Source organism: Gymnogyps californianus, chromosome 12 (genome assembly GCF_018139145.2).
Source record: "Gymnogyps californianus isolate 813 chromosome 12, ASM1813914v2, whole genome shotgun sequence".
Taxonomy (NCBI): Eukaryota; Metazoa; Chordata; class Aves; order Accipitriformes; family Cathartidae; genus Gymnogyps; species Gymnogyps californianus.
Window position 1 is genome coordinate 22590773 of NC_059482.1, and position 27925 is coordinate 22618697.

The 27925-nt window shown below is 62.4% G+C and overlaps 1 protein-coding gene across 1 annotated transcript; it reads right to left on the minus strand.

The window, feature by feature from the left end:
- Positions 1–393: 393 nt before the first annotated feature.
- On the minus strand, positions 394–24583 carry CARMIL2 (capping protein regulator and myosin 1 linker 2). The gene is given in 44 exon segments (XM_050903741.1): positions 394–569; positions 676–786; positions 1094–1201; positions 1375–1441; positions 1443–1681; positions 1993–2061; positions 2241–2277; positions 2607–2726; positions 3020–3425; positions 3875–3978; positions 5767–6080; positions 6083–6146; positions 6149–6309; positions 7234–7300; positions 7786–7902; positions 8348–8394; positions 8397–8434; positions 8914–9089; positions 9251–9364; positions 10368–10496; positions 10964–11059; positions 11140–11233; positions 11883–11951; positions 12665–12837; positions 13393–13450; positions 13769–13865; positions 15462–15543; positions 15740–15809; positions 16055–16159; positions 16255–16331; positions 16685–16762; positions 17161–17270; positions 17486–17572; positions 17736–17830; positions 18194–18282; positions 18359–18434; positions 19335–19408; positions 20062–20132; positions 20785–20882; positions 21147–21268; positions 22602–22661; positions 22971–23021; positions 23153–23244; positions 24544–24583. Coding segments are annotated over 44 exon segments (4728 nt in total).
- Positions 24584–27925: the final 3342 nt, after the last annotated feature.

Here is a 27925-nt window from a genome sequence, read left to right on the forward strand (position 1 = left end):
GGTAATGCTTGCTAAAAATGGCTGGCTGCCAGCACTGCCGCTGCCTGCGCTGCCTGCCCAGCTGCTGCCTAAAATCACCAGCTCGCTGCCTGCAGCCCGCGGCGGCAGAGGCCATCCAGGAAAGGTGATGCCGCTCCATGCATCCCAAGGGCTCCGGTACGGTCCCTGGGCATCCCTGCCCTCCTGGGCGATGCGGGTGGCCCGGCCATCCCCGCAGCGAAAGGTGGGCGACGCCGTCGTTAGCCGGCCCTGCAGCCGCATCCACGCCAGCCCGGTACGGAGCAGACCTTGCACCCCGTCTCTCTGCTCTCCGCACCCCAGCTGCCATCACCCCGGCACCGTGCGCTTGCTTGCAGGGTTTTATTGGGAACAGTGCAGCGGCATGCAGGGGCTTCACTGTCCCAGGGCTGGCTCCCCCCGGCCCGGCACCGGGCGTCTTTGGTCTACGGCTGCTGAGTCTTGTGCATTCACAACAGTTTGTGCCAGGGCTTGCGGCCGCTCGCCTTTGGTGCCCGCTCCAGCCTGCGGCTCCTCCAGCCCGGCACGGGCCCAGTCCTGCAGCGTAGCACCTAGAGAGGTCACAGGTGCTGGCATGAGCGTGTTGGGGACGGGACCCTCCATACCCCAATGCCTGCTTTAGCAGGGATGCGAGGGAGGGGAGCATTGCAATCTCACCTGCAGCACCCGAGGACGGTCTGGGCTTGCGCTCCGGCTCTGGCAGGGAGTCGTGCTTGGTCCTCTGTTTGAGCACAGGCGACCGCCGCAGGCGCAGGGGGACGGTGCCCGCTGAGGGAAACACAACCCAGCCCCGCGTTACGGTGGGGTACAGCCGCCCGGCTCCTGCCGCCTTTCTGCCTGCGAGCCCGGGCAGCCTGGCTGCTTGCCGGGGCCGATCCCAATGCCAATGCCCGGTCCCCTTGGGATCTTCCCAGTGCGGCGATGCCATCATCCATCACCCCGCACCGCAGGTGGCCCCCCCACCAGCTGAGCCAGGCGGCACCCGCCGTGTATGTGGATGCCACCATGCCACTGCCTGCCTCCTCCGGCATGGGGTGCAAGGGGGGTTCGGGGTCCCACTCCAGCCCCCACTTACTTCCCAGCTCCGCCGGGCACTCGGGCTCCCTGAGCTGCTCCTCGTGAACAGACACAGCTCGGCGGCCGGTCCCCCGTGGTGCCGCCAGCCGCGGCGTCAGCCGGTTGTCTGGAAAAAGCAGTGAGGAGGTGCCGTCGGGGGGGGCGGCCCTGCAGCACCCCAACCTCCTGGCAGCCCCCCATCAGCACCCAGCGCTGGGTGCTCGGGTCCATTACCAAGGGGCTCCAGGAACAGGCCAGCACTGGGACGGGGGACCCCGTCGGTAGCTCGTGCATCCCTACCTTCAGTGTCGGGCGGTGTGGGCAGGGGGCTGCCAGCACCCACCTCCCCGCCGTGGCTGACCCTCCGCTGGCAGCGCTGCCGGCACGCTCCTTCCCGGCCGTGGCAGGCTGCTGCTCCAGCCCTCCCGGCCCCCGGGCTCCGGCAGCCCGCTGGGCTCGGGCAGGATGAAGGAGCATCGGGGCTGGTCAGAGCTGGTGCCCTGCGGCTCGGCGGGCAGCTCCCTCCCCAGGGCTTTCCAAGCTGGCTGGAGCTCAGCCGGGCCGGCGCTGGGCTCCATCACGGTGGCCGGGCTGCGGAAGGGTGCGTCTGCGGGGAAGGCAGGGCAGAGCTGTGGGTGCCCGGCAGTGACGGCCACAGGGGATGGCTCTTGGTGCTGGGAACCAGCCTGCAGCCACCCCGGGGACTGGGTAAGGGGCTGGGTTTCCATCTGCCATCATCAGGGTTGGGCACCCATGGGTCAGGGCACCCTCCTGAGGTGGGACCCTACCTGGGTGCCCATGCCCACCAGTCCCTGTTGGCTCATGTCCCCATGCAGCGCTGCTTGGTGCTAGCAGAGGGGACAGAGCCCTCTACCCTGGAGGCTGGTGTGACCCCCCCAGCACCCACCAGTGACCCACCTGTGGACACGGAGTGCGTGCGGGCCTTCAGGGAGCGGGGGGAGTCCGCAGAGCTGTCCACGATGTCCCCTGCAAGCACAAGCCACCGGCCAGCATCAGCGAGCTGGGGTCTGCCCCATGCTGCCAGTACCCAGCAAGAGGGGGACGTGGTGGGACCCACAGCTGGGAGCCTGAGGGGGCCTGCCCATGCCCACCCCATGGGTGCCCAGCTGGGTGGGGATCAGGGTAGGGAGGACACAGCCCCTCACCGTCTGAGCCGGCTTTCTTGATCTCGCTGTCTTTGCTCTGCAAGGGGAAAGAAACCTGGTAAGGGGGGGGTCAGGGTGGCAGCACCCTCAGGGATGACGGGTGGCAGAGGACAGGGTGCTGCCAGGTTCTGGGGTGGCTGCAGGGTATGGGTGCATGCCAGGGAAGGAGGGACAGACAGACAGCACATAGGAGCCCACGTATCGGTCCCCTTGCAGAGGGTTAGGTGATAGGACAGAGGCCATGGGCAGTGGCCGCACAGAGCTGGGTGCTGCCGGTCCCGGCCAGGGGACCCCCATCCCATGGACCACGACCTCCACCCTCCCTTTGGGTGCAGGATCCATCCCGAAAGTGGAGCCGCTCCCCACCTGCTGCTTCTTGCCCTCGGCGGCTGGGCCCTTGGTGACGCCGATGCGGTGGAGCATGACCTGCATGCGCTGCTCGAAGGAGCCGGGCAGCTCCCCCTCGCTCTTCTCCAGGTGCCTCTTCTGCAGGACAGACACAGCCCTGCCAGGGGCACGGCACCCACCGCAGCACCCACAGCACCCACCCACCTGCCTGCAGGGCACTCAGGTCCCCAACCCCAGCCCTGCCCCCAGGAGATGAAGGCATGGCCACAACCCAGCGGGGATGTCCCCCAGCCATCGCTCCGGTGTCCCCACGTCCCCCTGCGGTGCCCGGCTGACCCCACCACCAGCACCCTTGGGTGGGAACAGCACCCACGGGGCGAGCCGAACAGCAGGGTCGGCGGTGGTGGCTCGGTGACAGCGACAGCGCTTACCTTGTCGTGCCTGAGCCCCAGCGCATCCTCGTCCTCCCCGGACAGCAATATGAGCGACTGGGATTTGCCCTCCCGCGAGTACTTGGGCCGGATCCTGCGGGCAGAGTCGGGGGTCTGGCAGTGCTCAGGCTCTGCCCGGGGCTCGGCAGCGAGCCCCCCCTCCTCCGATTTACTCAGCGGCTTGCCCGTCTCGCCCGCTTTGCTGGGGGCTCGTAAAATGTCACTGAGCATCGAGCGCCTGCTCCTGGGGGCCGTGGGGCCGCCCTCGGGCTCCTTCTCACACCTCGAGCCCCGGCTGGATTTGGGTTTCTTGAAGGCAAAAAAATTCCCGATTTTCTTCTTGAGGGTGCGAGAGCCGGAGGGGGCCAGAGGGGCTGATCCCAGGCAGGTCTCCGGAGCTGCGGGGCTGAGGAGAGATGAAGCATTGGGAAAGGTGAGCTCCAGGCTGCCGAGGGGCTAAGGATCATTTTTTTTCCCCTCTGCCCACCCCGAAGGGATGGATCCAGACCCCGGACACCCCACCTGAGACAACGCTGTCCAGGCAAGGGCAGCCGTTCCCAGCGTGGGACCCCATGGGTGCTGCCCCATTGCCTCCCCGCTATGGGACAGACCCCACAGTCCCTCCCCGGCTTGTGGGAGTGGGGTGCTGGCCGCATCCTGCACCCCACGGCTGCCATCCCAGCCCTCTCCCACCAGCCTTGCCCTTGGCGATGCCCCTGGGTATGATGTTTTCCCCAGCGTCCCTTTGGCACTGGGACCAGCAGCGTTTGCAGGGTAGGTGAAGGCAAGGGGGCTGATGAGTGCGTGCCAGGGTGCTGGGTGGGTGCAGGGCCCTGGGCATCCCCTTGGGCTTACGGCAGCGCCTCTGTGATGAGCCTCTTGGCAAAGAAGTCCTCCAGCCCCTCATCCACGCGGGTGATGCTCCTGTCCTCGCTGTTCTCGCAGGCCACGGGCTGCACCTGCGAGCAAGCGCGGCCGTCAGCCCGGCACGGGGCAACGATACCCCCACGCACGAACACGTGCCACCCGTGCCTGTGCACGAACAAGTGGGTGCCCGTGCAGGATGGGTGCCGCATCCAGCATGAAAGCCAGACCATGGTGTTATCAGCTGCATCCCAGCTCTAATCCTGCCGCATCCCTGGGGCGTCGGGAGCTTCGGTCTGCCCCGGGGCTCCTGCCAGCCCCTCATCCTGCCTGCGCAGGCAAGGGCAGCTTGGCTGCCAGCCCCCTGCACCCCACTGGGTGCCACGTGTGGGGTGCTGGTGGCTCTCCAGCACGGTGGCTGGGGTACGGCATCCGTACACGCTCAGGCACCCGTGCGTTACACACAGGGAAGGTGCCTCTGACCCTCCTTGGTGACACACGGTGACAAATCCTGCTAAAGCCCTCCTAGAGCTGGGCCAGGTCTCTGACCCCGCTGTCCCTGTGGGAGAAGCCTTTGGCAGGGATGCTTCCTCCGTCTGAGCCCCACGGAGGGGACACCCACACTCCTGGTGGGTGATGGAGTGGGCGCCCTGCGTGGACCCACATCTGCATCCTTCAGGCTGGTGTCCATCCTCAAGTCCAACCTTGGAATGCCACCACAGCCTGGATGAAGGCCACCCGTGGCAAAGCGGTCCACGCCGCGGCCAAGCCTTCCTCCACAGCACCTTCCTTGCCCTGGCATGTGGCACCGCATCGGTGGCTTCCTATCGATGAGAGCCAGGCACTTCCCCATCGGTGGCATTTCAATCCATAACGACTTTTCATTACGGCTGGATTGATGCCGCTCAGGAGCCGTTCCAGCCATCCGAGCTCTGCTCTCCCTGTCACATCGCATCCGTCAAAGCCCATCCTTGCTCAAGTCTTGCCCAACCCTGGGTGCCAAGCTTGCCCATCCCGCTGCAGTGAGCTGTGCCAAGGTGATGGCCCCCAGGCCCTGCCTGGCCCCTGCCAGCCTCCAGCATCCACCCTGCCTGCGGGAAACGGCTCCTGCCTTTCCTCCAGCCCCGCGGCAGCACTGGTCCCACCACGGTCCAAGGGCAAGCATCACCGTGGCCATGCAAGCCAGGGCTTTCCGGCGGGTGGAAGGATCCAGCTGCATCACGGTGGCATGGGGACGAGGTGATGCCGGCAGGATCCGGCCCTGGGAACGGCGACGGAGCCGGACTCTCCGCCAACTGCACCTAAAAGTTACTTTTCCTTTGGGAAGGGGGCTGCGAAGGCAGGATCCCCAGCCGCTCGCCCTCTGGGCGAGGAGGGGGGGAAAGCAAAACCCACCCCACCGTGGCCGGCAGAGACCCACCAGCATCACCAGGAGCCGTGGCGGCTGCCGGTGCTTCAGAGCTGATGGGTTTTGGATGGGGGGGAGCAAATTGGTGCAGGAGGAGAGAGGCAGCCGGAGCCATTGCCGAACGCGCCGGCCCTCTGCGCCCAAACTCTGCAGGTTTTTTCATTCCCCCCCTGCCTCCCTGCCGGCTCCCACCGCTCGGCATCTCCCAGCGGGCAGCAGGAAAGGGGATGGATGATTCCCCTGGCCCCCCTCAGCCCCCCTGCCCATCCTTTCTGGCTGCCCCCCTCCAAGGAGGAGGCTCCAGCAGCGGCTGAAATGCGGGATAATAAACCAGCCGCGGCTCCGCGCATCTCGTTTTCCTGCCTTGCAACAAACACCGACTGCAATAATTCACCCAACCGAAAAGAAAAAAAGGGAAAAAACCCCACCAAATCCACCCCCCCTCCCACCTTGCCAACTGCCCCCCACCCCTTACATTCGGCTTGCTGGGCGGTTGCTTGTGCCGGCGGTTGGGCCGGGGCCTGGCTTTGGTGCAATGCTCCAGCTTCTCGCCGGCGGTCGGCAGGTCCATAAGGGATCCGGCGGCGGTGGCGGCGGTGGCAGGCTGCGTGGAGGGGAGCGAGCCGCTCGCAGGCTCAGCATCCTTTGTGGAGGCAGGGCGTGCCGGCGGCGCGGCGGGGCTGAGTGACGGCGGCGCCCGGTGAGCTCGGAGCCCGCTGGCGTCCCTACCCGCCACCGGCTCCAGCTCCGAGACACCTATAAGGGGCGAGAGGGCCCCGGTTGGCACCCGCCTTGCCAGGCCTCCCCATCATCATCATCATCATCGCTGCCGTCACCTTCGCCCACGCGCGCAGAAGGTCAGCAGGGCGCTGGCTGCGCCGCGCCGTGCCACGCCGTGGGGAGGGGAGCGTGGCCGTGCCCGCCGAGAGCTTGCGTGGCGGCCCCCAGGGCAGCGGCTTTGCGGCATAGCCGGGGATGGATCCCACCGCGGTCCCTGGAGGATTGTGTGCATGGGATGCTGCCGAGGGGGGCGGGGGGGGCGGCGATGCTCGGGCAGGGACCGAGCCGACCCCTGCAGCAAGCCCTGAGACCTGCGGCAAGTAGCAACCGTACGTCACAAGCTCTGCCAGCGCTGGCCCAGTGAGCGGTACCCACAAACGCACCCCATTTTGCTCTGCAGGCAGCTCCTCACCCCCCCCCCCCGGTTACCCACTGGATGGGGGTCAGGATGCTGCTGGGCTTGGGGACATCAGGGATCCCCTGGGGACACCTAGGTGCCAGGCACTGGGGTCCAGTGCAAGCTCTGCTTCGGCCAAAGCCAAATATCATCACAGCCAAAGCCCCGAAAGCAGAAGGTGCCCATCAGCTGCTCATTGCCCCGGCCCCCCGGATCCTGCCCCCCTCCCAGGTACGCAGGGCTCCGTGGCTCTCAGCACCAGCAGCAGAGAAGCCTGGGGCAGCTCAGCACCAGAAGCTGGAGCACCCGTGGGCACCGTCTCTCCTCCCCTGTGCCAGGTCCCCAGGGGTGCTGGGTGGCTCGGTGATGCCCATGCCCGGCGTGGTCCCCGGGATGGCAAGGGGAGATGCCGCGGCATCCGCAGTCACGGACAAACCTCTCACCCCTGTCTGGCTACGTGGGGAGGGAGCTCCGGGCGTTCACCCTGCTGCCTAATGGGCACTAAGCCAGCTGACCCCCCAAAAACAGCACAAAAGCAAGCTCAAGGTGAGCTTCCCCTGCAGACCCACACCGCGGCACCAGGGAGAGGCTCTCCGAAGGGGTCGGATCCCTGCCAGCCTCTGCCCTGCAGCATCATCGCGGGGGCCTCTGCCCAGCAGCCCCCCAGATCGCTGCTGCGAGCCCCCCCGCCCCTGCCATGCCCCGGCGGAGGTGGCACGGCACACACTGAGCTACGGCAAAGGGAAAGCCGTGCGGTGACCTTACTTCTCACAGTTGGCGTGGGCCGAATGCTCCTGAAATGCTTGTTTTTCCTCCGCAGGGCCATCTTGTACTGCAGGGAGAGAGGGACGGTGGTGGCTTTGGCGTTGACAAGCTGGCCGTGGCGAGTGGCATCCCACGGCAGCTGGAGCCAGCCAGGCTTCGCCCAGTGACGGGTGCAATCCCTCCATCACCCCCAGACCCCCAGGGCTGCACTCCCTCATCTTGGTCCGGCATCAAAACCGCCCACGATGCCGAATCGGATGCTTTCCCGGCCAGGTCCCGAAGCAATGGCCGGCCGGAGGGGCTGCGTGTGGCCAGGACCAGCCTGGGCCACCGCAAGGACACGCTCCCAGTGCCGGCAGGGCAGGCAGCATGGCCGGGCAGGCTAATGGTCCCATTTCCCAGCGCTAATTGCCTTAGCACTGCCCTGGGGGGGTGCCAGAGGTGCGTGCACCCGGAGAAGCTGCAGCATTAAGCCCGGCATCATCCGGTAAGGCGGATAAAGAGGCAGTTATAGCGTGGGCATCATGCGGCAGCAGTGGGGTCGGACCTTACCTCCTCTGCGGCGAGGTCCGGAGGATTCCTGCCCCTTGCCAGTGCAGCGGCATCGTCCTCAGCCGGCTCCGGCAGCAGCACCGGGAGGTCGAGCCCCTGCTTGGGGAGGCTCTCCGCCTAAAACCATTAGGAAGCGCTTAAATTATCCCGGGGGCTGAAGCACACCCGGCTGCCCTGCGTGCTCCGTGCTGCTCCGCTTCCTACCCGCGGCTGGGATTTGCGAGCGGATTTAGGCCTGATTAGCCGGCTGCCGGCCCCAGCGCAGCTGCCCCACGCCTGCCCCGGTGTACGAGCGGCCGGTGCCCGGCTTCACCCCAGCACCCCCCACCACGCATCGACTCCCAGACTTCACTCAGGATGCTAATGCTGCTGTGACCGCACCGGGGAGAGGATTACCTGGGAGGAAAACCAGCCTGGGTGGGAATTGTCCTGCTTCCCAGACAGCAAATCCGTGGTCATAGTGTTGGCTGGTGCCTGGGCAATGCTAGGGTACCCAGACCCCCATCCCGCATCCCAGCCCCGCATTCCCATCCCGCAGGTGCTGGCAGCCCCCGGCGCTCACCAGTTTGCACTGGGCGATGGTCAGGTCTTCCAGCACGGCATCCACATGCAGTCGGCCACAGCGGCTGTGACGGACAGCTTGATTTCACTGGGAGCGGAGAGAGGGGTGTCAAGGCTGGCACCCACAGCCCCTGCAAGCCATGGGGCCAGCCTCCCCCCAGGGAGAGCCTTGCTGGGGAGATGGCTGCTCGGCTGTGGCACCCAGAGAGGCACCCAGGACATGCCCTGGGCTCCGGCTCGCTAGGTGCATGCTGCCGGAGCAGGAACAGGAGCAGGGGCTGGCTGGGATGGAGAATGCCGAGTGCATCCCCTCATTGATGGTTGAGGCTCCCCCTCTGTCAACCATGGGGAACATCACCCTGTGGGACTTCCCAGCTCCCTAGGGACACATCCGAACCGGATCCAAGCGGGAAGCAAAGCCACAGCTGGGAAAACACAGCAGCAGGAGCCAGCACACCACCACGACGTGGGGAGGGGAGCAGTTGGTAGGGAGCCCCCAAATCCTCATCTGGCCCCATGGGTGAAAGCCAGTCGCTGAGCGAGAGGGAAGAACAGCACGTCACCCACTTCAGCTTGCTGAAGACATCGGTGACCATCTGGTCCAGGACGGTGCTGAGGTTGAGATGGTCCTGGAGGTAGATCCGCCCCGACATGGCATTGACCAGCTGGTCCCTGACCCCGCTCTGCTGCACCACGGCTGGGCACAGGCTGTGTGCTGTGTCCAGCACTGCCTGCATGATCGCCTGAAGTTTGGGGAGGAAAGGGGACTTTTCGGTGTCTTTTCTATCAGGCTTCACGTGGTTTTCAGGAGACACCATGTCCCTTATCCTCGGGCTGAGGCCGACGAGCATCCCGTGGTGCTGGCAGCTCCCCGCTCCCCCGGCAGCTCCCCGTAGGTGCCCACCTGGATTTCCCGGCTGCAGGTCTGCGACGCTTCCTCCGTGAGACACTCCAGCTTGTGCTGCAGCTTGCTGTTCTGGTACGGGGTGTTTCCCACTTCATACAAGAGGGGCAGGATCTGGCACGGGAAGAGAGACGGCGCGGATCATCCCATGGCACCTCATCCTTGCTTTCCATCCTTCCACATGCAGCCTGCGTCCATGGCTGCCCCGTGGAAGAGCATCGCCTGCATCAGCTGGGGAGACCCAGCCACCTTCTGGCTTTGCTGGGCCAGGGTTGAGCATCCTGGCCCCTCACGGTCCCTGTGTCCCCCCAGCCAGACCCCCAACTGCTCCCCACCACCCCCTGACCCTCCTTCTCCCCCTGCGCCCGGCCACGCTGCTGCCCACATCAGGGGAGATCCTTTCCCATCCCTTTCACCACCTTTCCACCATCAGCACCATCCTCTTAAACCCTCTCTCAGCCAGATTAAGTACCCAGGGGGTGTTAATAAATTTGGGAAAAAGAAGGAGGAGGTGGTTTGAAGAGAAGTAAAGAAGAGGGAGGAGAAGGTGCGATGGGGAGAGAGAAAAGCGGGACCAGGAAGATCAAACCAGGGCTGACAGTGCCAAGAGCTGCCCAGCCAACACGGTGGCCTTCGTCACGGGCTGATGGAGCATCCTCATCGCTGGGCTGCACCCAGCCAGGGTGAGATGAGGGTGCCCCAAGGAGGGACCCGTCGGGGATGCGGGGAGTGTTTCTCACCCGTGTGGGCATCCGTGGGTTGCAGGGTGTGCCCAAAGCTGGAGCACCCGCCTCTCCCAAGGGGGGTGCACGAGCAGGGGGTGCTTTTGCTGAAAAGGGGGTGTGCTTGTAACCCCACTCCCCCGGGTGTGCACACGACGGTGTACCTCTCGGGGGAGGGGATTAAGAACATTTTGGGCCTTGTTCTAGAAGGGGATTCAGAAATTCGCAGCTGCTGCTTAACATTTTGCGAGTGCTCGGTGACATGCATCTGTTGCACTGACGATTCTGGCGTTCCCCAGCTGCCGGTTAATTCTGTCATTAACTAATCAATAACCCGCTTCGATCCCGAATTGAAGCCGGGCGAGATGAGGGGTTTCCCCACGCGGCAGACTCACGCTAACGGAGAGGTTGGCGTTCCTGATGGCCTCCTCCGCGCAGAGGATGTCCGCCTCCGCCTCCCTGCCCGGGCAGGCGCTGAGGATGTCGACGTGCTTCTGCACGCTCAGGCAGATCTCATTCACCATCTGGAGCGCAGAGGGGCTGCGTCATGCACGAACACCAGAGCAGCACTGCCAGTTCCCCTCTTTGCCGCCACTTTTCCGGAGAAGGAAGTTCCGATGCTGCCGATGGGGCGGCAGGGGCACAGGCAGGTTACAGCCCCCCCCAGAGCATCCCTGCCTAATAACCAGGGATGCCACATGGCAGGGATTTGCTTGCGAGCGTGCACAGGGAGCCGGGAACACGCTGCGTGGGGTAGCGCAGCAGCGAGATATCCCAGCGTTGCATATGCATGAAACGCACGGATGCAACCAGGAGGGTTCCTTGGAGATATCCTTTCTGCCTGGCCCCAATCTCATCCCTCCGGACTGCTCTGCCCTCCTCTCAGGAAAGGTGAGGAGGGGTTTGTGCTGCTTGCAAGAGCTCACACGAGCTAGCCAGGGTTGTTTGGGGCCGGGGAGGGCAGCCCCATGCAGCAATTTGGCCGGCAAACCTGTTCAGAAGAGGTGGTGAGAATGCCCTGCTGCAGCCGGAAGGTCTGCGCGGGCAGCGTGCGCCGCAGCTGGTTCCTCGTCAGGCAGGACTGGAGCTGCAGCAGGCAAGAGGCCATGAGCAGCCGGTATTCGTGGCACCCGGCCCCGTGCCCCCCCAGCCCGCGTCCCCCCCCACCTTGTGCACCGCCTCCTCCGTTTTCTCGGGGTTGCTGCGGTACGCCTGCGCCACGTCGCTCATCGGCAAGGGCATCGACTTGAGGGTGTAATTCCTGCGGGGCAGCACGGGGGTGAGCGGGGGCCGCCGGACCCCTCATCGGCCTCGCGGGGCTCATCCCCACGGACATAACGTCAGTCCAGAGCCCACCCGACGGCAGCCCGGACATTGCCCCAAGGTCCAGCCCTGGAGATGGGGATGGCCAAACTCTGGCCGTCGGCAAACCCTGACGGGGCGGCAGCGACCACCCGCCCAGGCTCTCCATCCACCCCTCTTTCTTCAGACCTCCAGAGAACCTGCACGGCCAAACACCAGACCCGACGGTGTGCTCGGCAGGTGGACAACTTCTCCCTGTCTTTCGTGGGCAGGGAGGAGAGGAGCATCACGTCTCCACCAACAGCAGATCCCCCCGTGCTCGCTGGGGGCTGCCTTGGGTGACACGGGGCTGTGCTGGGTTGGGATGCAGAGCCCAGGGGAGACCCTGAGGTCGGTAACGAAGGTGCCATCACCGAACGGGTGGCAGGTTGCTTTGCTGGCTGCAAGGCCCAAGCGGTGGACCAACTCCCTTGGGACCTGTATGCAACTGTGTGATGCACTTGCTGCTACAAGGGGACAAGAGGCCCTGGGGACGGTGACATCCTGGTGCCAGAGGCTCTTTTGCATGGCAGTAGCAAGCCAGGAGGACCAAGCAGCTCCTTCCTTACCTCTCCAAAGCTTGAGCCACCTCCAGGAGCCCGTGGGCGGTTGTGTTGTTCCTGTCCCAAACCACGGTCCTGCAAAGAGAAGGACACGAGTGAGCCCTGCCCGCACCCACGCAGCCCCGAGATGGGTGCCCACCCACCGGGTGCCAGGAAGAGCGAGCCCAAGGCTGACCCCAGGCACCAGAAAGCCTAGAAATGGGGTTAAAAATCTGAATCTCAATATTCAAAACCTAAACTTGGACTTTGCAAGGAGCTGTAAAGTACGTGGGTGCCTGGAGGGAGTGAAGGGCGGGAGGACACGGTCAGGCACCATCCTGCTGGCAGGGGCAGACATCCCCAGAGGAACAGCCTTGGTTGGGAGACCCTTCCCCGTCCCCTGCAGACACCCCTGTCTTGCCTTTGCGGCACAACGTGGTCAAAAAATGGCATTTTAGGAACTGACGCCAGAGCGTGGGGTGAGGGCAGTGAGTGCAAGGGTGTGGGTGCAGCATCCCGGGCTGTGCAGGAGCCTGGCAAAGAGCCGGCAAGTGCCAGGGCAGGGACTGAGCTGCTCTCTTGCCCTTCACATGTCCCCTACCAGCACTGCTTGATGACTGCCATGAGAGCAAGATACGGTCACAGCATCTGACTGCGTGCCAGATATGGTCCAGGGCCACATCTGTGGTCACCAGGAGCCATGATAAGCCTCCTCTGATGGCATCAGCACCGCAACCGGGACCACCGTATCAGGGCCACCCGGCACAAGGTGGGAGGGCACCCACCGGGCGACGTGGACCTGCTGCTACCTGAGCTTCGTGTTGATCTGCAGGGCCTTGGCTAGCATCTTGGCCCCCGTGTCCCCCATGGCGTTGCCGCTGATGTCCAGAGCGACGAGGCTGGTGTTACTGCCCAGAGCACTCAGCAGGACGTTGGTTCCCAGCTTGAGGCGCGATTCGGCCACGGACAGGGACTGGAGAGGCTAGAAGGGGGACAAGGAGGGGGAGAGGTGGGCAGGACATGGGGCAGGACGTGTGCCACCCCTGCAGACACAGCCTCCGTCCCCGTCCGGCAGCCACTGGGCTGGCAGCTGCTGCGGGCACGTGGTGCTGGTTTTGGAGAGCCCAATTCATGCTGAACCCCGAGAAACAGGAGGGCAATGGGTGCTTAGGCAACTGCCTGGATTTAGCTCAGATGCCTGGCAGGCAGCGAGGAGGAAAGAGGTTTTTTTGGAAAGCTGGGCTGCAGCCAGGTTACACCAAGCATCTCCTCCACGCCTTTAGCCAGACACAGGCTCCCGCTTTCCCAGATGAACGGGAACAGCTCTCACTTCTCCGTCTGAGCATCTGCTTCAGACGGAGGAAAGTAAGAGCAGAAGGATTTGAATGGCAGCAGGAGGGAGAGAGAGCTTTGCTCCCAAGCCTGTGCTGGGAGGGATCCGGATGGCACCCCGGCACGGAGGCTGCACAGTGGTGGCGGAGGGCGACCGAGAGCACCGGTGGGACGATTGCGGGGGTTGAGGGCAAGCCGGACTTACGCAGTCGTCCTCCTGGGTGAGCTGGACGATGCGGTGCAGAACGTCCAACAGCCCCTCCCTGTGGAGAGGCGGGGGGGGGGGTTACACACGCATCCCCACGCGTCCCCCGGGGCCGCAGGGGCAGCTGGCAGAGCTCCATCCTCCCTCCGCTCTTGCCTGAGGCTGTGACCTGTCCCTGCGGCGCCTACGGTCCCGTAGGGACCGAGCCAGGAGCAGGCGATGGGTCCCCCCACAGCCCCAGGCTCCCCGTTGGGTTGGAGCAGGCAATCCCTGGCATTCCCGACCAGCCCATGGGCTTTCGATGGGGAGAGAGGGTCGAGGTGGGTGCATGGTGCCAGGATGGCTCCTGGCCTGGGTGCTGCGGCTTTGCACTTACTTGGATTTGATGTTGAAGTTTTTCCCCAGAGAGACGTGCCTAATGGACTTGCTTCTGCCGATGGAGAGCACCAGCGTCACCATGTCGGGGTCGAAGCCTGCAAGAAATGGGAGACACCCACCGGGATGCTCCAAGCTGTCCACAGAGGTGGCACCAAGGTGGTCCCTCACAGGAGACCTGCAGAGCCACCAAGTTACCACTGTGGGATGGTGGAGAGATGCCCAGGGCAACTCCTGAGCACCTTCCTGCTCTTCATGGCTCCCCCAAGGAGACCAAAGACCTGTGCAGAGCTGGGGTCCCGAGGAGCGACCCCAGGGAAGGAGCACCCGCTCTGAGGACTCCTGCTATTTGGGGTGCCAAGGCTGTGCTGAGCCACGGGGAGCGTTTAGGGAGCTAGAGATAGCACTTGCTTTCTGCCATCCCGCAGAGACGTGCCCTCCATCACCCACCCACCACCCTGGACAACACGGGAGGCATTCTCAGAGCTTGCAGGCAGCTGCCTGCACTCCCATCCTCACGGCTGCAGCATCCCCAGGGAAACACGGCAAGCAAAGGTGACGTCCTTCCCGCAGGGCAGGGAAGCAGGCAGGGATCTGCTCGCCCAGCCGCTCTGCCAGCCAAGGGCAAGAGGCACCAAGACCCCCCTACGGGATTCATCCCTCTTGCACGGAGCTGCTCTACTGGGAAAGCCAAAAATAGAAGCATATTTTGGCAAAGGCTAGCTGGAGATTTTGGGTAAGAGACGAAGATTTTGGAGCATTGGTGGCCTGAACAGGTTTTTGAAGGACTCCAAACCACGTCAGCTTTCCCAGAGCCATCTGGCTGTCAAGGAGCTGCATGAGCTGCTGTGAGACATTAGCAAGGCTGCTTTAAGGTTTGGGGCCTTTTAGGCGAAATTAAGAGCTGGCAGAGACGATGTTTGTGATAATTAGGATTGCTCGCCCATGGCTTCAGAGGCCACGGCAGGACAAGGTTAGCAGCGGAGGCTGCAAACTCCCACAGAGAGTGTGAAGAGTTTCAGCCCAGGGAGAACTTTTCAATGCTTCAGACCCTGAGCTAGCAACGCGAGACCACCTTGGATTCAGTGAGCTGAAGAGGCTTGTACCAAGAAAGATGTGAAACGGGAATTTTTGTCAAGTCCTGAGGCCGGAGGGGATGAAGAAGTCACCCCATGCCCTGTGCTGGAGATGCTCTCTCTGAACGAGGGGAGAGACAAGGGCCACCACTGCTGCCCACCACGGGATGCAATGCTGGAAGGCGATGGAAGAGGCCTGGCACGCTGGGAAGGACATCAGCAGAGGAAGAAGAGCACATGTAAGGACTGCCTGCCTTGGGGAAGGCAGAGGGGTGGTTGGTTTTGGGGTTAAAAGCCATAAAAGCCTGCTGAAGTGGTAATTTCTCGGGCAGGAATCCACTGCTGGCCGTTGGGCGCCTTCATCCCCATGAGACGCAGCCTGTAGTGCTGCAGCTTCTGCTGCTGAAGGACTTTTACAGGTGACAAGCGCAGTTTAATGTTGCGTTAGCCAGCGCGGTCAAGAGGCAGGCAAGCGCAGCAGACCCTACCCATCTCCCTGGGGACTCCTACAAGCTCCCAAGGTGCTGGGGCTGAGTGGCCCCTGCCAAACAGCCCAAGGTGGCTGGACCCGCAGATGGGGGAGATCTTCTCCCAGGCGGGGGAAAAAAAGCAACCTACCGTTGTCAGACAAGTCCAGGTCGCTGATGGAGCTGGCGTCGGGGATGAGGTCCTGGATGACTTGGGCCCCCGCTGATCTCAGCTTGGAAGAAACAGCAAGACATCAGTACAAGGGGAGGCGCCGAGCCCTGCAAATGAGATCCTGCCGTCGGGAAGGTCACTCCAGCCCCACGGCAGACAGGGCATGGACCTTCCCCCCACAGGGAGCAAGTCCCCTCGACTGCCGCAATGGGACCGCTTGGCTGGCCAGACGGCACCCATGGGTGCTGGCCCCTCACCTCGCAGTTGCTAAGATCCAGGTGCAGGTCGCTGATGTGACTGTTGTCTGCCAGCCCTTGCAGTAACGCCCTGGAAGAGTCACCAAAGCCACCCATCAGTGCAAACAACCAGCACCCACCATGGGGCACCCCCCAACGGTCCAGGCAGTGGGAGCGGGGTGCTGGAGAAGACATCCTTCCCAGAGCTTTGCCTCTCACAGCCCCATCCGTCCTCCCCACCAGCCCTCTGAACATGCAAAGCCTTGAGCAAGGTCCCCCCTGGACCATGCTCACCCCAAATCCGTTCCCCTCAGCGGACTTACAGCCCCACCTCACCTTACAGCGTCCGCTGGCAGCTTGGTACCCGCCAGGGAGACGTGCCTGAGGGCACAGGCTTGGCTGAAAAACTCCTTGATGTCAGGGGAGATGGTTTTCACCCTCCTGAAAAGGATGGGCACAACGTGGCATCATCTGCCACCCGGCACCGGCCACCCGCCTGGGTACCGCACTCCCCTCCCGCCGTCCCGGGGGCTTACTTGTGGGAGTACGCGTTTTTGGAGAAATCCAGATGAACGAGGCTGCTGTGGCATCCGTGGACCAGGGCTCCAAAGAGCTGCCAGGGCGGGGATGCGAGCCATGTCGAGGAGGACCCAGCCGGTGCTGCGGCCCCTCACGCAGCCCGGGGATGGATGGGTGATGGTATAGGATGAGCTATGGGGTGTGCTAAGGGGGTCTGCCCTGTGCCGGGGCTCCCTTCTTCCTCCTGCTGAACCCTGAGTCCCCCATCCCGCCCGTGGCAGTCGGGACATCGCTGGGCTGGCTGCCTGCTGCCCTACGCACGCCCTGTCTCCGCAGCCCCGTGCCAGCCGGGATGGGGTGGCAGCACCCCCAAGCAGTGCGGCACAGTTTCGGGAGGGGGGCTGAGGGCAGGGGCTTGCTGATAGGACCCCCCGCGCGGGTACTTACAGCATCCAAAGGGCAGTCCGTGCCGGCCAGGCTGAGGTGGGAGAGCGAGTGGCACTGGCGGAGGAGGCTCTGCAGGTTCTGTGGGCAGAGAGGGCTCAGCGGCTTTGCCCAGGACCCTGACACCCCCCTACCCCCAGCACCCTGCAGCCCAGAAATCCCAGCTCCAGCCTGCCTCCTCCCTCCTGCTGACCACAGGGATGAATCCTGCACACAGGGACCCAGCCCCACGCCGCTTGCTCCTGGGACGCATCATTACTCTAGGTGGCATCTCCCACCCTCCCGCAAGGAGACGCAGGAGGTTGTTCCCAGTGCATCCCCCAGCTGCTCCCAGCTAGGCAGGGAGGTGTCGCAGCCAGGACTTCCCAGTCCCTGCGGTGCTGCAACGCAGGGCGCAGACTCCAGGAGACCGAAGCCATCCAAACCACACTGGGGACAGAGCCCGGGTGGTGTCACCCCATCGCAGCCCGGGCACTCACACTGATGTCATCCCCAGCCAGGGTGCCGGGGTTTCCAGAGAGGTCCAAGTACCGGAGGGATGATCCGATAGCTTTGTTATCTGCGAGGGCCTTGCATAACACGCTCATCCCTGTGCGAGGAGAGGGGGAGAGATGGATGCCCGCGGGTCCCCTGTACCAGGGAGAGCCGTGGAGCAGAGGAAGGGGCACTTTCCGGCAGCAGGACATCGCATCCTTGAAGATGCCCTTTCCAGGGTGTCCCTCCAGCCCCTCCAGCAACCCCTTTGGTACCAGCTTGGCACCGAGTGCCACCGTGCCCAGCCTCCCAACGGCACCCCGGCAGTACCTTTGGCGGTGAGCATCGTCCTGGCCAAGCTGAGGCTCTGCAGACCCTTGGGACTCTTCTCCACATGCCGGCTGAAGGCAATGATCCCTGATGAAAGAGCAGAGAGCCCTGAGCGGCCGTGCCAGCGCAGGCAGGTGTCCGTCCCACCCCGAGCTACAGCCCCCGGGGCAGGGGGCAGCTGCCGGTGGGATCCAGCGTTGAACATCAGTTTTCGTGGGTGTAAATTCATCCCGGCCCAGAAGTTGGGTACCTCTGTCTTCCAGCTGGTTGCCAGCAAGGTTGATGGTGTGCAGGACAGAGTCGGGATGGTTGCCGAGCGCCTGGGCCATCCGCTGCGCAAAGTCACTGTGGGGAGAAGGGTCACCCATCTGAGCAAGGTACGGCCACCTCCAGGAGACATGGCCACCAACCCCACAGCCTTACGAGGACGTGCCACCAGCTCCTGCCCACGTGGCAGAGCTGGCTCTATCTGAGGAGCCAGCGGGAGAAAGCAGAGCATCTCCAAGGATGGGTGATGTTCGCTGGCCTCCAGGCTACAGGGGGTCTCTGCTCCCAGTAAGCTTCATGCTGTGGAGGGGATGGGGCACCAACACCCCCCTGGCACATGGGTCCATGGACCTCCCTGCTCCATGCACGTGAGGGGAGCACCACCGGGCTGCCAAGACCCTGCTCATCACTGCGCCAGAGCCCTGCAACGCCTTTGCTTACGCTTTCAACCCGCTGTTTTCCAGCACCAGCTCCTCCAGCGTCACCGATTTGCTGAGCATGTAGAGCAGCTGCTCTGAAATCTCCTGGTTCTGGCAGGGGAGAAGAAAGCCTTTCTGGAAACCCGGCCACCTCCAGCGCGCCCAGCACCGCAGCACCGGCACTCACCAGCCTGAAGTCCTTGCAGGAGAGCTTGGTGAACCACAGGTTGAAGGACAAGGCGGCGATGCTCAGTGCCACGTCTCTGCAGGGTGACAAGGATGAGGGAGTCAGGGGCCAGGCTGAGCCAAGCCTGGTCCCAAATGGGTGCCCCAACACAGTATTCAACGGAGCAGGACTGGGGTCCGTGAGTTTAAAGCAACCCACAAACACAGCTCAGCTTCCCCAGATTATTCCCTCAGGGAAAATAAAATTAATCAAAATATTTGCATGCTTCTGTCAAAACCTCTGGGTTTTTTTCTTTTTAATTCTGAGCTCTTGTGTAAAAGAACATCACAGGGGTTGCTCGAGTGGAAACAAGTTTCTTTTTGACTTCCCGTCCAAAGAAATCTCTGAAACTGTCTCCTTTTTGGCCAACCGAACACAGATCCTCTGTCCCCCAAAATGCTCAGCCCAGAACTTTGCCTTGCTACCCCCCAGCCCAGCGGCCGCCTTCCCCCAGAGCTGAGCCCGTGCTCCATCTTTCTCAGGATGGAGACATGGCTGAGCCCCACGGGGACAACTCCGGGCACAGCCCGAGCTCACCGCCCTGCTATAAGGTTATAACAGATATTTGGGGTGCTGGTAGGGAGCAGCACCGGGTGCTTTGCATAGGGAAACACCTGACAGCCACGAGCTGCGAGAAGCTGCCGTGACGTTCGGCTTTCACCTCTGTAAGCGGCTCGCAGGCTTATTTAAGTGTTAAAAATGAACAGGGGAGGCTGCCCGGCCTCTCGGGGCCGTCGTCCCATGGGACGGGGCTCATCGTGTTCGGTGCGGGGGAGCGTCAGCCTGCAGATGTGGCATCCTTGGAGCGTGTAAAGCGCTAAAAGCTTCTAAGATGAGCGGAGGAGCGTGTTGGGCCAGCCCTGCCGCGGACGGAGAGGATGAGGACGAGGGCTGGCGTGGCACAGGGTGCCGCAGGCGGCACGGCCAGGGGACTCACCGGCTCTCCAGGTGGCTGAAGTCCAGCAGGTTGAACTCCCGGCAGTCCTGGCTGTGGTAGATGTTGTCCACGTCCTGCCCGGATGGATGGACACACGGATCAGGCTCAGCACCTGGTCCTGGGGAGGGCTCGGGTGCCCGGCACTGCTGGAGGGAGCTGGGCCCTCGGGGACCCTCCCCTGGGGAGGCTCTTGCCTAAACCCTGAGCCTAAAACCTCGCCTGGCACTGCAGCTGGCAGGGCACGTGTCCCAAATTGGTGGGATGGCTTGGTGGGTCTTGGACCACTTCTGCAGGGACCGGCCAGAAGAAGGCAACGCACCCCCAAGCTGGTGGGAACGAGGGTGTGGGGAGAGGTGAGCTGGAGTCAGCGTCCCAGAGGAAGAGGAGGACAACCAGTCCTGCTGTGGCTGGGTCCCAGCGGGGTTCTCCTCTGCTAGGGACACCCAGCAAGGTCCCAGATTTCCAGGGGCTCTCCTTACGTGACAGTCTGGGAAACAACCTGGTCCAAGGCATCTCATCCCCGCCTGCACTTTGATTCCACCCCACCAAGGAGGAAGGGGCACTCGAGCCAGGCAAAACTGCAGTTCCTCCCAGCTCTAGGATGTCCCTGGTCCCTGGGATGTCCCTGGGATGCTCCCAGCCCCAGCAGCCCTGTGAGCATCCTGCTTCCCCGCCTGCCAAGCGACACACTGCGACTGCCTCTTCTCCGTGGGACAGACCAGCTTACCCACTGGATCTCCTCGCGGAAGGCAAAGCCGTTGTAATCACATAAAGCAGCGTAGGTCTCCGAAAACCCCCCTGCAAAGAGAAGGCAGTCTTGGTGGCAGACCTTCCCACAGTAACATGGAAGAGACCTTTGGGGAGGGCAAAGAAGCAGGAGAGGGATGGTGGGGGCTCCGAAGGGATGGTGAGGGCTCTCCCTTCCCTCCTCAAAGGGACCAGCGTCCTGCGTGGTCTACTGCCAGCCCAAAAGTGATCGCACAACTCGGGGGCTGCGGCTTGCTTTGCTTGATCCGTGCAGATACCAGGCAAGGTGCATTGCTATGATGATAATGGAGGTATCCTCCTCCAAACCAGGCTACAGGAAAAGCCCCTGGCTCTGCAGCGATGCCGTACGAGGTGGGTGGAAGCATCCACAGCTACACATCCTCACGGGCGGACACTGAGCATCCTTGTCCCACAGCTGTCCTGGCTCCTTTCTGGGGAACTACGTCCCCTCAAACCTGCTCCAGCGCCGTGGGCTGGGGTGGGCTGGTGGAGAGCAGACCCCACTAGCAGGTCTCCTTCTGACCTAAGCCACCATGGGTGCCCTGCCAGCAGAGATGGGGGCTGTCAGCAGAGCTAGCGTTGACGGATGCTGGGCTGTGATGGTCCCCAGGGTGCTCCAACCCCCCTGGGTACTGCCTGGGGGAGGTGGGGAGGGGGGGGGGGGGGGGGGGGAAGGGCTTACCGCAGGGCCCGGGGCTGCTCTGCAGCATTTCCTCCAGCGAGTCCGTGATCCGCCGGATCCTCTCGTAGAGGTTGGGGGGGGAATTCTTGAGCAGCGTCCTGGGGAAGGACCAGAGGGGTGCGTGGCGGTGGGCTGGGACAAGAGCATCCCCACCATTATATGCTTAGTTACAACCCTTGTGTGTAGGGTGGCCAGAAATATTCTTCCCGATGCGATCGGGGAGCAGGGTCTGGCCTCCCTCAGTGTGATTTTCTCCTGTTAAAAGGCGTTATTGTGAACCCATCCCATATTTGGGGCTTTTCTGAGCAAAGAGGTTGCTCTGGTACCTACACAATTACCGCTGAGGAGCGAAAGACCCTTACCCAGGGGATGAGTCTGGAAAAACCTTCTTAAGTGACATGGTGACGTGGATGACAACTTGCTCCAAATCATCAAAGGACATGAACCGGAAGGCGTAAGATGCTGCATCCGTTTCTATGACAACCTGCGGGGTCCAAAGGATGGGAGATGCCTGAGCGAGCTGGCAGCACACAGCGTCCCCAAGCCCCCAGACACAACGGTGACAGCCGTCAGCTCCTTGCTCCAAACACCCAGCCGCTGCTTATAAACCCAGCCAGAGCGCTGTGAGCATAGGGGAGGCTGCGAGCACCAGGAATTTAAGATAAAATACATTAAAGAGATCGTAACGTGCCAGAATAATGCATAAACCTCCCCAAAATTCAAGCTAAGCTAATGCAAAAGCAGCCCAAAGCGGTGGGGGTGAGAATAGCCTTGACTCTGCCTGCAGCAGCCGCAGCTGGAGGACGGAGGTTTCCTCCCTGAATTTATCTAATCGGGTTTTGAGGCTTTTTTAGCTTTCAGTTCCTACCAGGAGAAAAAAAAAAAAAAAAAAAAAATATCCCATGGCAACACGCTCCCCGATTTAATTACACGCTGATTGAGGCGTGGGAGCGAGATGACAATTATCTGCTGGCATCGCGCGAGGACGGCGCTTCTGCCGGTGCCCGGGGCTGCGGGAGGCAGCGGGGCCCGGCCCTGCCTGCGCTCTGCCTGCAGATTAATAACCCCTCAGCTTTCCATATCCCAGTCAGACGTCTCACCCCCCTCCACCCTGGGGTTTCAACCCCCAGCACCCCTCGCTTTCTGCCCAGCTCCTCGTTATTTCTCTCCCGGAGCTCAACCACGCAGCCTGCCGAGCAGCAGAAACCCTGTTTAGAGGCTGGGGCCGTCGTCGCTGATGATGCTTTAACGAGCAAAAGACAGACAAGAGGTTAACGAGGACCGCAGGCCTGTTTCGGCCGACACATCCAAGCCAGGGCACCCCGTTCCTCTCCTCCACGGTTCCCACCTGCCGCATCTGCCCTACGTGCACGCCTCTCTCTAAGAGGATTAACGGGGTTTAAAACACCCTCCTGCTAAATTTGGCTTTGCCTCGGTAAGCCAGCAGCCGTTTGTCACCTTGTCCCTGCCGAGCGGGAGGTGCCACGGCCAGGCGCTGGCTGCGGCTGCTGGCGGGCAAGAGGCGCAGGCACCCACGCTCGCCCGCAGCACCCCTGGGTGCCTCCCTGCACTTCCAGCCCCGAGGGCGATACCCCAGGAGAGGACATAAATGGATTTCTTTAGAGGCGGCGAAGGGATAAATACCCTGCGGAGCTCTCTCAGATCATCACTGGTGACCCTCAACGTGCGACGGCGGGGCCAGGACAGCCCCAGGCCCTGCAGTGGGCTCTGGGCCAGGGTTTGCCATGGGGGGTGGTGGGCACAAGGTGGCTGGGTGCCCCCGGGCTGGGTTCGCCCCGGGTGTTGGTGCCACTCACCAAGCTGGGCTCTCGCACCGTCATCTCCCTCACCTCCAGGAAGCTGAAGCTGCTGTGAACCTGCGGGTGAGAGGAGCAGGATCAGCCCCAGCGCTGATGGAGGAGGGGGACCCAAGGGTGCCCCTCAGCTCCCACCCTTCCCTATGCCCGGGCAGTGTATGGCCATGCCCCCCAGCCTTCACCAGCCCCCTGACCCAAACCCCCTTCCTTTCACCCCATCCTCCTCCTCCTCATCCTGCTCCTGGGGGCTTCCCAGACCCAGTGGCCCAGGTGACCCACGGGTCGCCCACCCTGGTGCCCCAAGCAGCTGAGCCATGCCCTCCTGGGAGCCACGGGGCTGTACCGCAGCGCAGGGTCCCCGGCACTTACCCTCACCGGCAGCATCACCGGCAGCACATAGGCTCGCCAGGGCGTCAGCACCTAGGCAGGGGGACATTGGTGTGACAAGGGACTGCGGTGATGTGGGAGCCACCCCTGTCCTCCACTGCGGCCGTGAAACGGCTGCCTGGGGAAACCGGGAAAGCAGGAACCGGGCCGGGCTCTGCACGTACCAAGATATAGTCGTCATACTTGGATTTCACCTGCAGCTGGACGCTCATCACCAGGAGGATCTTCTTGGTCCCCAGGAAGGCGGTGATGCCCTCTGAAAAGACCAATGTCCACATGAAGTGAGGTGGCTGAAGCCAGCCCTGGTCCTCTCCCGCGTGCCCCACTGCCCTTGGGGACACCGTCCCCTACATCCCTGCCTGAATTGACTCCTCTCCATCCACACCTGATGGTCAGACCCTGGTTGCTCTCTCAGCTAAGCCACGCGCTTCTTCACCAGCTTTGGGTCTTGTTTGCTGCTCGGGCGATAAACCCACCTCCCCATCAGCGTCTGCAGCCTCGACCAAGCCCAGGGCTTTGGGGTCGCTGGTTTACGCTGCCCATGCTGCCTCGCTCACTGGGAGCTGGCATTGAGCGACAAGAGGGTCCTGGTTTCTCTTCCTTCCTTCCCAAATTTACCACTGGGGAGCAACCTGGCACCCAAGTCCTGCTTCCCCATGGTGCAGCCAGGGATGTATTCTGCTTTTGCACTTTTTTTGGAACTCTCCCAGCCGTGACCTGCATGGGCGGTCGTGTGGGCCAACCTCCCCCGTGTTTGCAAACCAGTCGCCCCCACAGTTGCTGCGGACCAGTGCGAGCATCGCCTTCCCACGCTGCCTCCCCATCTCTCCTGATTCACTCCTCTCGCTCGCAGGAGCAGGACCAGAACCATGCAAAGCAAATCAGGTTTTTGCAATGACACCGCTCGCTCTGGCCCTTGCTGAGGTTGCCCAGAGCCCCGCAGGTCCGGTGACTTGAGTCACATGTCCCCAGGGACCCATCCTGGTAGAGCTGAGACCTGGGGCTGCAGTGACGCAGTGACCCGGCTCCTTCCCATCCCGCTGCAAGCCTCGGTGGGGCTGGTGGGGCTGCAGGATGCCGAGACCTTTATGGCCTTTTGCTTCTTCAATCGAATGAGGGAAGGCTGGGAGCAGCGGTGCTTCACGCATCCCCCGTGCTGCTGGGGAGCCGAGGCAGGGCTGCAGGCCGTGCCTCCCTGGGGAGCTGCCGGGGACCCCCAGCTGGCCAGGGGACCCCAAGCCCATGGGAGTGAGCAGCAACCAGGCTGTACCCACAAACCGGGCAGCAGGAGCCACGGAGAATCATGTCCTTGAGGATCCAGCCTGTTCCCTGGGGATGCTTTTGGCCTGAGCAGCATCCTCAAGCGTGCGAGCTTTGGGGGCGAGAGCAGCCCTTGCGCCCCAGACCCTCCTTGGACCCCCCCAAATCACAGCTGCTGCCCATGAGGAACCCGAAAGCGGCTCTGCCAACCCCGGCACGGCAAACCAGGGCCGAGCAGGCCCCGTACCGGTGCTTTCCATGTGGCATCAGTGCCCCGGCAGCGGGCGATGCTTACCTTGCAGGTCAGTGGGGATCCCTCCGGGGGACGCAGCCATGGTTGGGACCAGGGGGTCACCCGCCCGGGGATGCGGGTGTCAGTGCAGCATCCCTGGGCACCGCGGGAAAGGCACCCTGCTGGGAGGAAGCGCTGAGGTTACCAACCGGCAGCGCCGCCGCCTCGGCACCTCCTCCCCCTCCCGGCGCTCGGTGCCTCTTCCTGCCCCGTCAGGCAAGATTTACCGCCTGAGCAAGAGAAGCGAAACGAAAGCGACGGCGCCCGCGGCCCACCGGCCCCGTCGGGAGGAGAGGGCATCCCTGCCCAGCGCTTCTCCTCCCATGTGGCTTTCACCTGGGTGAGCAGGACACCCCATCGGTGCCTCCCAGCCAGGAGCAGCAGCATCTCCCCATGGCTCCAGCCTTCAAGGGTTGAGGGTCCCTGACCTCTGCCTGTCCCACAGCCCCCCCAAGGTGGCTCATGGGGACGTATTTCTGCCTGAAGATGGCTGATGAGCGTGAAAAGGGCACAGCTCTACCCTACCCATCACCTTGCACCAGGTATCTGCAAGGGGAGTTAAAAGGGATGGGTGCTGGTGCCCACTGCAAGGTGTTTCTCCAGAGGATGGGCACCAATGTCCACTGTAGGGTGCTTCTCCAGAGGATGGGTGCTGGCGCCCACTGCAGGGTGCTGCAGGCAGGGTTTCTCCAGAGCAGAAATGCCCCAGGCATCGTGCCAAAACGACAAAACCCCTGCCCCAAAGCAAGGATGAGAGGCAGAGGCTAGGTGGCCTCCTTGGAGCAACGGGAGTGAGCACATCAACCACTCTGCTCCCCAGGGAAGGCTCTGGACCAGGCAAAAAGCCAGAAGCGCTCCAGGATGGAGCGGAAAGCTCTCCTGTGCCCCGTGCAGTGCTGCAGGACTTCACCGGACCCAGTATTTTTCAGTGTTGGCTCAGCTGGCCCTACCAGAGACTCAGGAGAAGGTGCTGAGGGAGCCAGCAGAGCTGCTCCCAGGCAGCAAGCCTGGGTCCCCATGACCAGCATCAGCTGGGATGGAGGGTGCCAGCTGCCTTGTTCCCCTAAATTGCCCCTTTTTGACAAACCACCAAGCTCCAGGCTGCCTGAGCTGCAATCCGCCAACCGAGGGCTCCCAGAGGAGTTTCCCCAGAGGTGGAATAACTCAGGAGAAAGCGATCCCTGGAAAGGCTGGGCGATGTTGCTCTCCCACTGCATGCACCTGGGGCCACAGCGCTTCTGAAACCACCTTCAGCGTGAAAGCAAAGGCAGGAAGCCATCTCCCTGCAGGGACGGCGTCTCCATAGAGCCCAACCACAACACACAGCAGCTCTTCTCAAGGAGGTGGCTGGGGAGAACGTGGCTCAGGGCAAGGACTAGCCTCTGCCGAGGCACCTCCTTGAGCCTCCTGAGCTACGTCAGTGGGCAGATGAGCACCAGGAAGAGGAAGGGTACAGGGTGTTCACCACCCAAAAGAGACAGCGTCCACCAGTGACAGTCCTGGCTGGATCTATGGCTTTTCCAGGATGACAGGACACCAGGCTACTGGTATCTGAACTTCTCAGAAAGGGCACCAGGTCCCAGCTTTGTCATGCAAGGATATTCAGGACATGGAGAGAGCAGCTGTCCCATTGCACCCATCAGAAGATGGCTTCTATTGAAGCTTAGAAGCAGAAAAGGGGCTCCAGGCAAGCCGCATCCCAAGCTCATTCCCCAAAATACTGGGTCCCACATGCTGGAACACACTGAGCATCAGTGCAGCAGAACATCTACCCCAGGAGCGGGGCAGAGGAAGACATCCATGGGCACAAGCGTTCCCTGCCTGCTGTGCAAGCCCAGGCATGTCAGGATGGCCAGAGCAACCTACCTCCGTCTTCCCCTGCAGAGGACATGGGCTGGGCAATTTCAGTTCTATCCTAGAGAGTGCCAGGACCTTCCCAAAGAGAGGTCCTGGTGCTCCTCTCCATCCCTAGATCACCCTTGGAGAGCTGAAGCACTTACCATGCTCTGGGGGTAACAGTAGGAGCTCTTTACCCCTGGCTCCAGAACACCACTTCATCCTTTCCTCTGCCCACAGCTCCCCTCCCAGTCCAGATGCCCCTGTGCTGTGCTGACACGGGCACCCAGGTGCCCTCCCCTCTGACCATGTCCTGTGTGCTCTCACAGTGACAGCTTCTCCCTTGGCTCTCGACCACTACAGACTCCTTGAGCGGTGTTAGCTGGTGGTCACCTCTGGGTCCAATCTTCTGCTCTAGACTGGGCCAGTTAAGCCACTCAGGGCCGTGCCCAGCTGAGATCGGAACATCTCCAAGGATGGAGACCCCACAGCCTCTCCGAGCACCTTTTCCAATGTCTGACCACACTTACGGTGAGAAAGGTTTTCCTTAAATCGAGCTGGAGTTTCCTCTGCTCCAGTTTGTCTCCATTGCCTCTTGCCCTCTCACTGTGACACCTCCCAAAAGGGTTTGGCTCAATCTTCTCCACGCTCTCCCATCAGCGATTTGCAGACAGCAGCAAGGTCCCCCCTCGCTTTCTCTCCTCCAGGCTGGTCACACCAGTCTCCCATGGCCTCTCCTCACCCGTCTTATGCTGCAGTGGGAACTGTCCTGGAGGCCTCTGGCAGGCTCGCGCCAGCCTCTCACTGATTTCTTGCACTGGGGAGCCAAGGTGGGACCAGTTGGCCCCTACAAGTGATCCCTGAGGAACACGAACAACCAGCATCACTTAGACATCGTACTGCTGACCACGCTGAACATGGTGGCCCAGCCAATTTTCCATGCACCCAATAATCCTCTTCTCCAGCCCCCGTGTCTTCAATTCTGCTATAAGGAGGCTACAGGAGACCACGTCAAAAGCCTTGCTAAAGTCCAGATGAACATTCACTGCTCTCCCCTTGTCCACACAGCCAGCCACCTCCTTGGAGAATGCAATGGGGTAGTTCCCCAGATCGTCCCTCTTACCCTTCTTGAAGACGGGTGGGACATTTGCCTTTCTCCAGGCATCATGAACCTCCCCAGATCACCAGGACTCTTCAAAGATGAGAGAGTGCGACGACATTGGCTGGTTTCCTCAGCACCTTCAGATGTTTCCCTCAGACTCTGCCATTAGGCTTGGGCCCTGGGAGGTCTGAAGACAGACCTCATCAGCCAAAATCAAGGCAAGAGCAGCACCCAGTACCTTGGTCTTTTCCATGTCCTTTGCCACTAAGTCCTCCACTCCATTAAGGAGCAGGCCTGCATTTTTCCAAAGCCTGCCTGCTGCTGCTCAAGCCCTTCTTAATGCAGAAGCTGTTCCTTCTGTCCTTCACATGCTTCTCCAAGTCCAACCTCAGCTGAGCTTTGGCTCTTCCAACTCTATCCCTGCACACTCAAGCAATGTCTGCACCT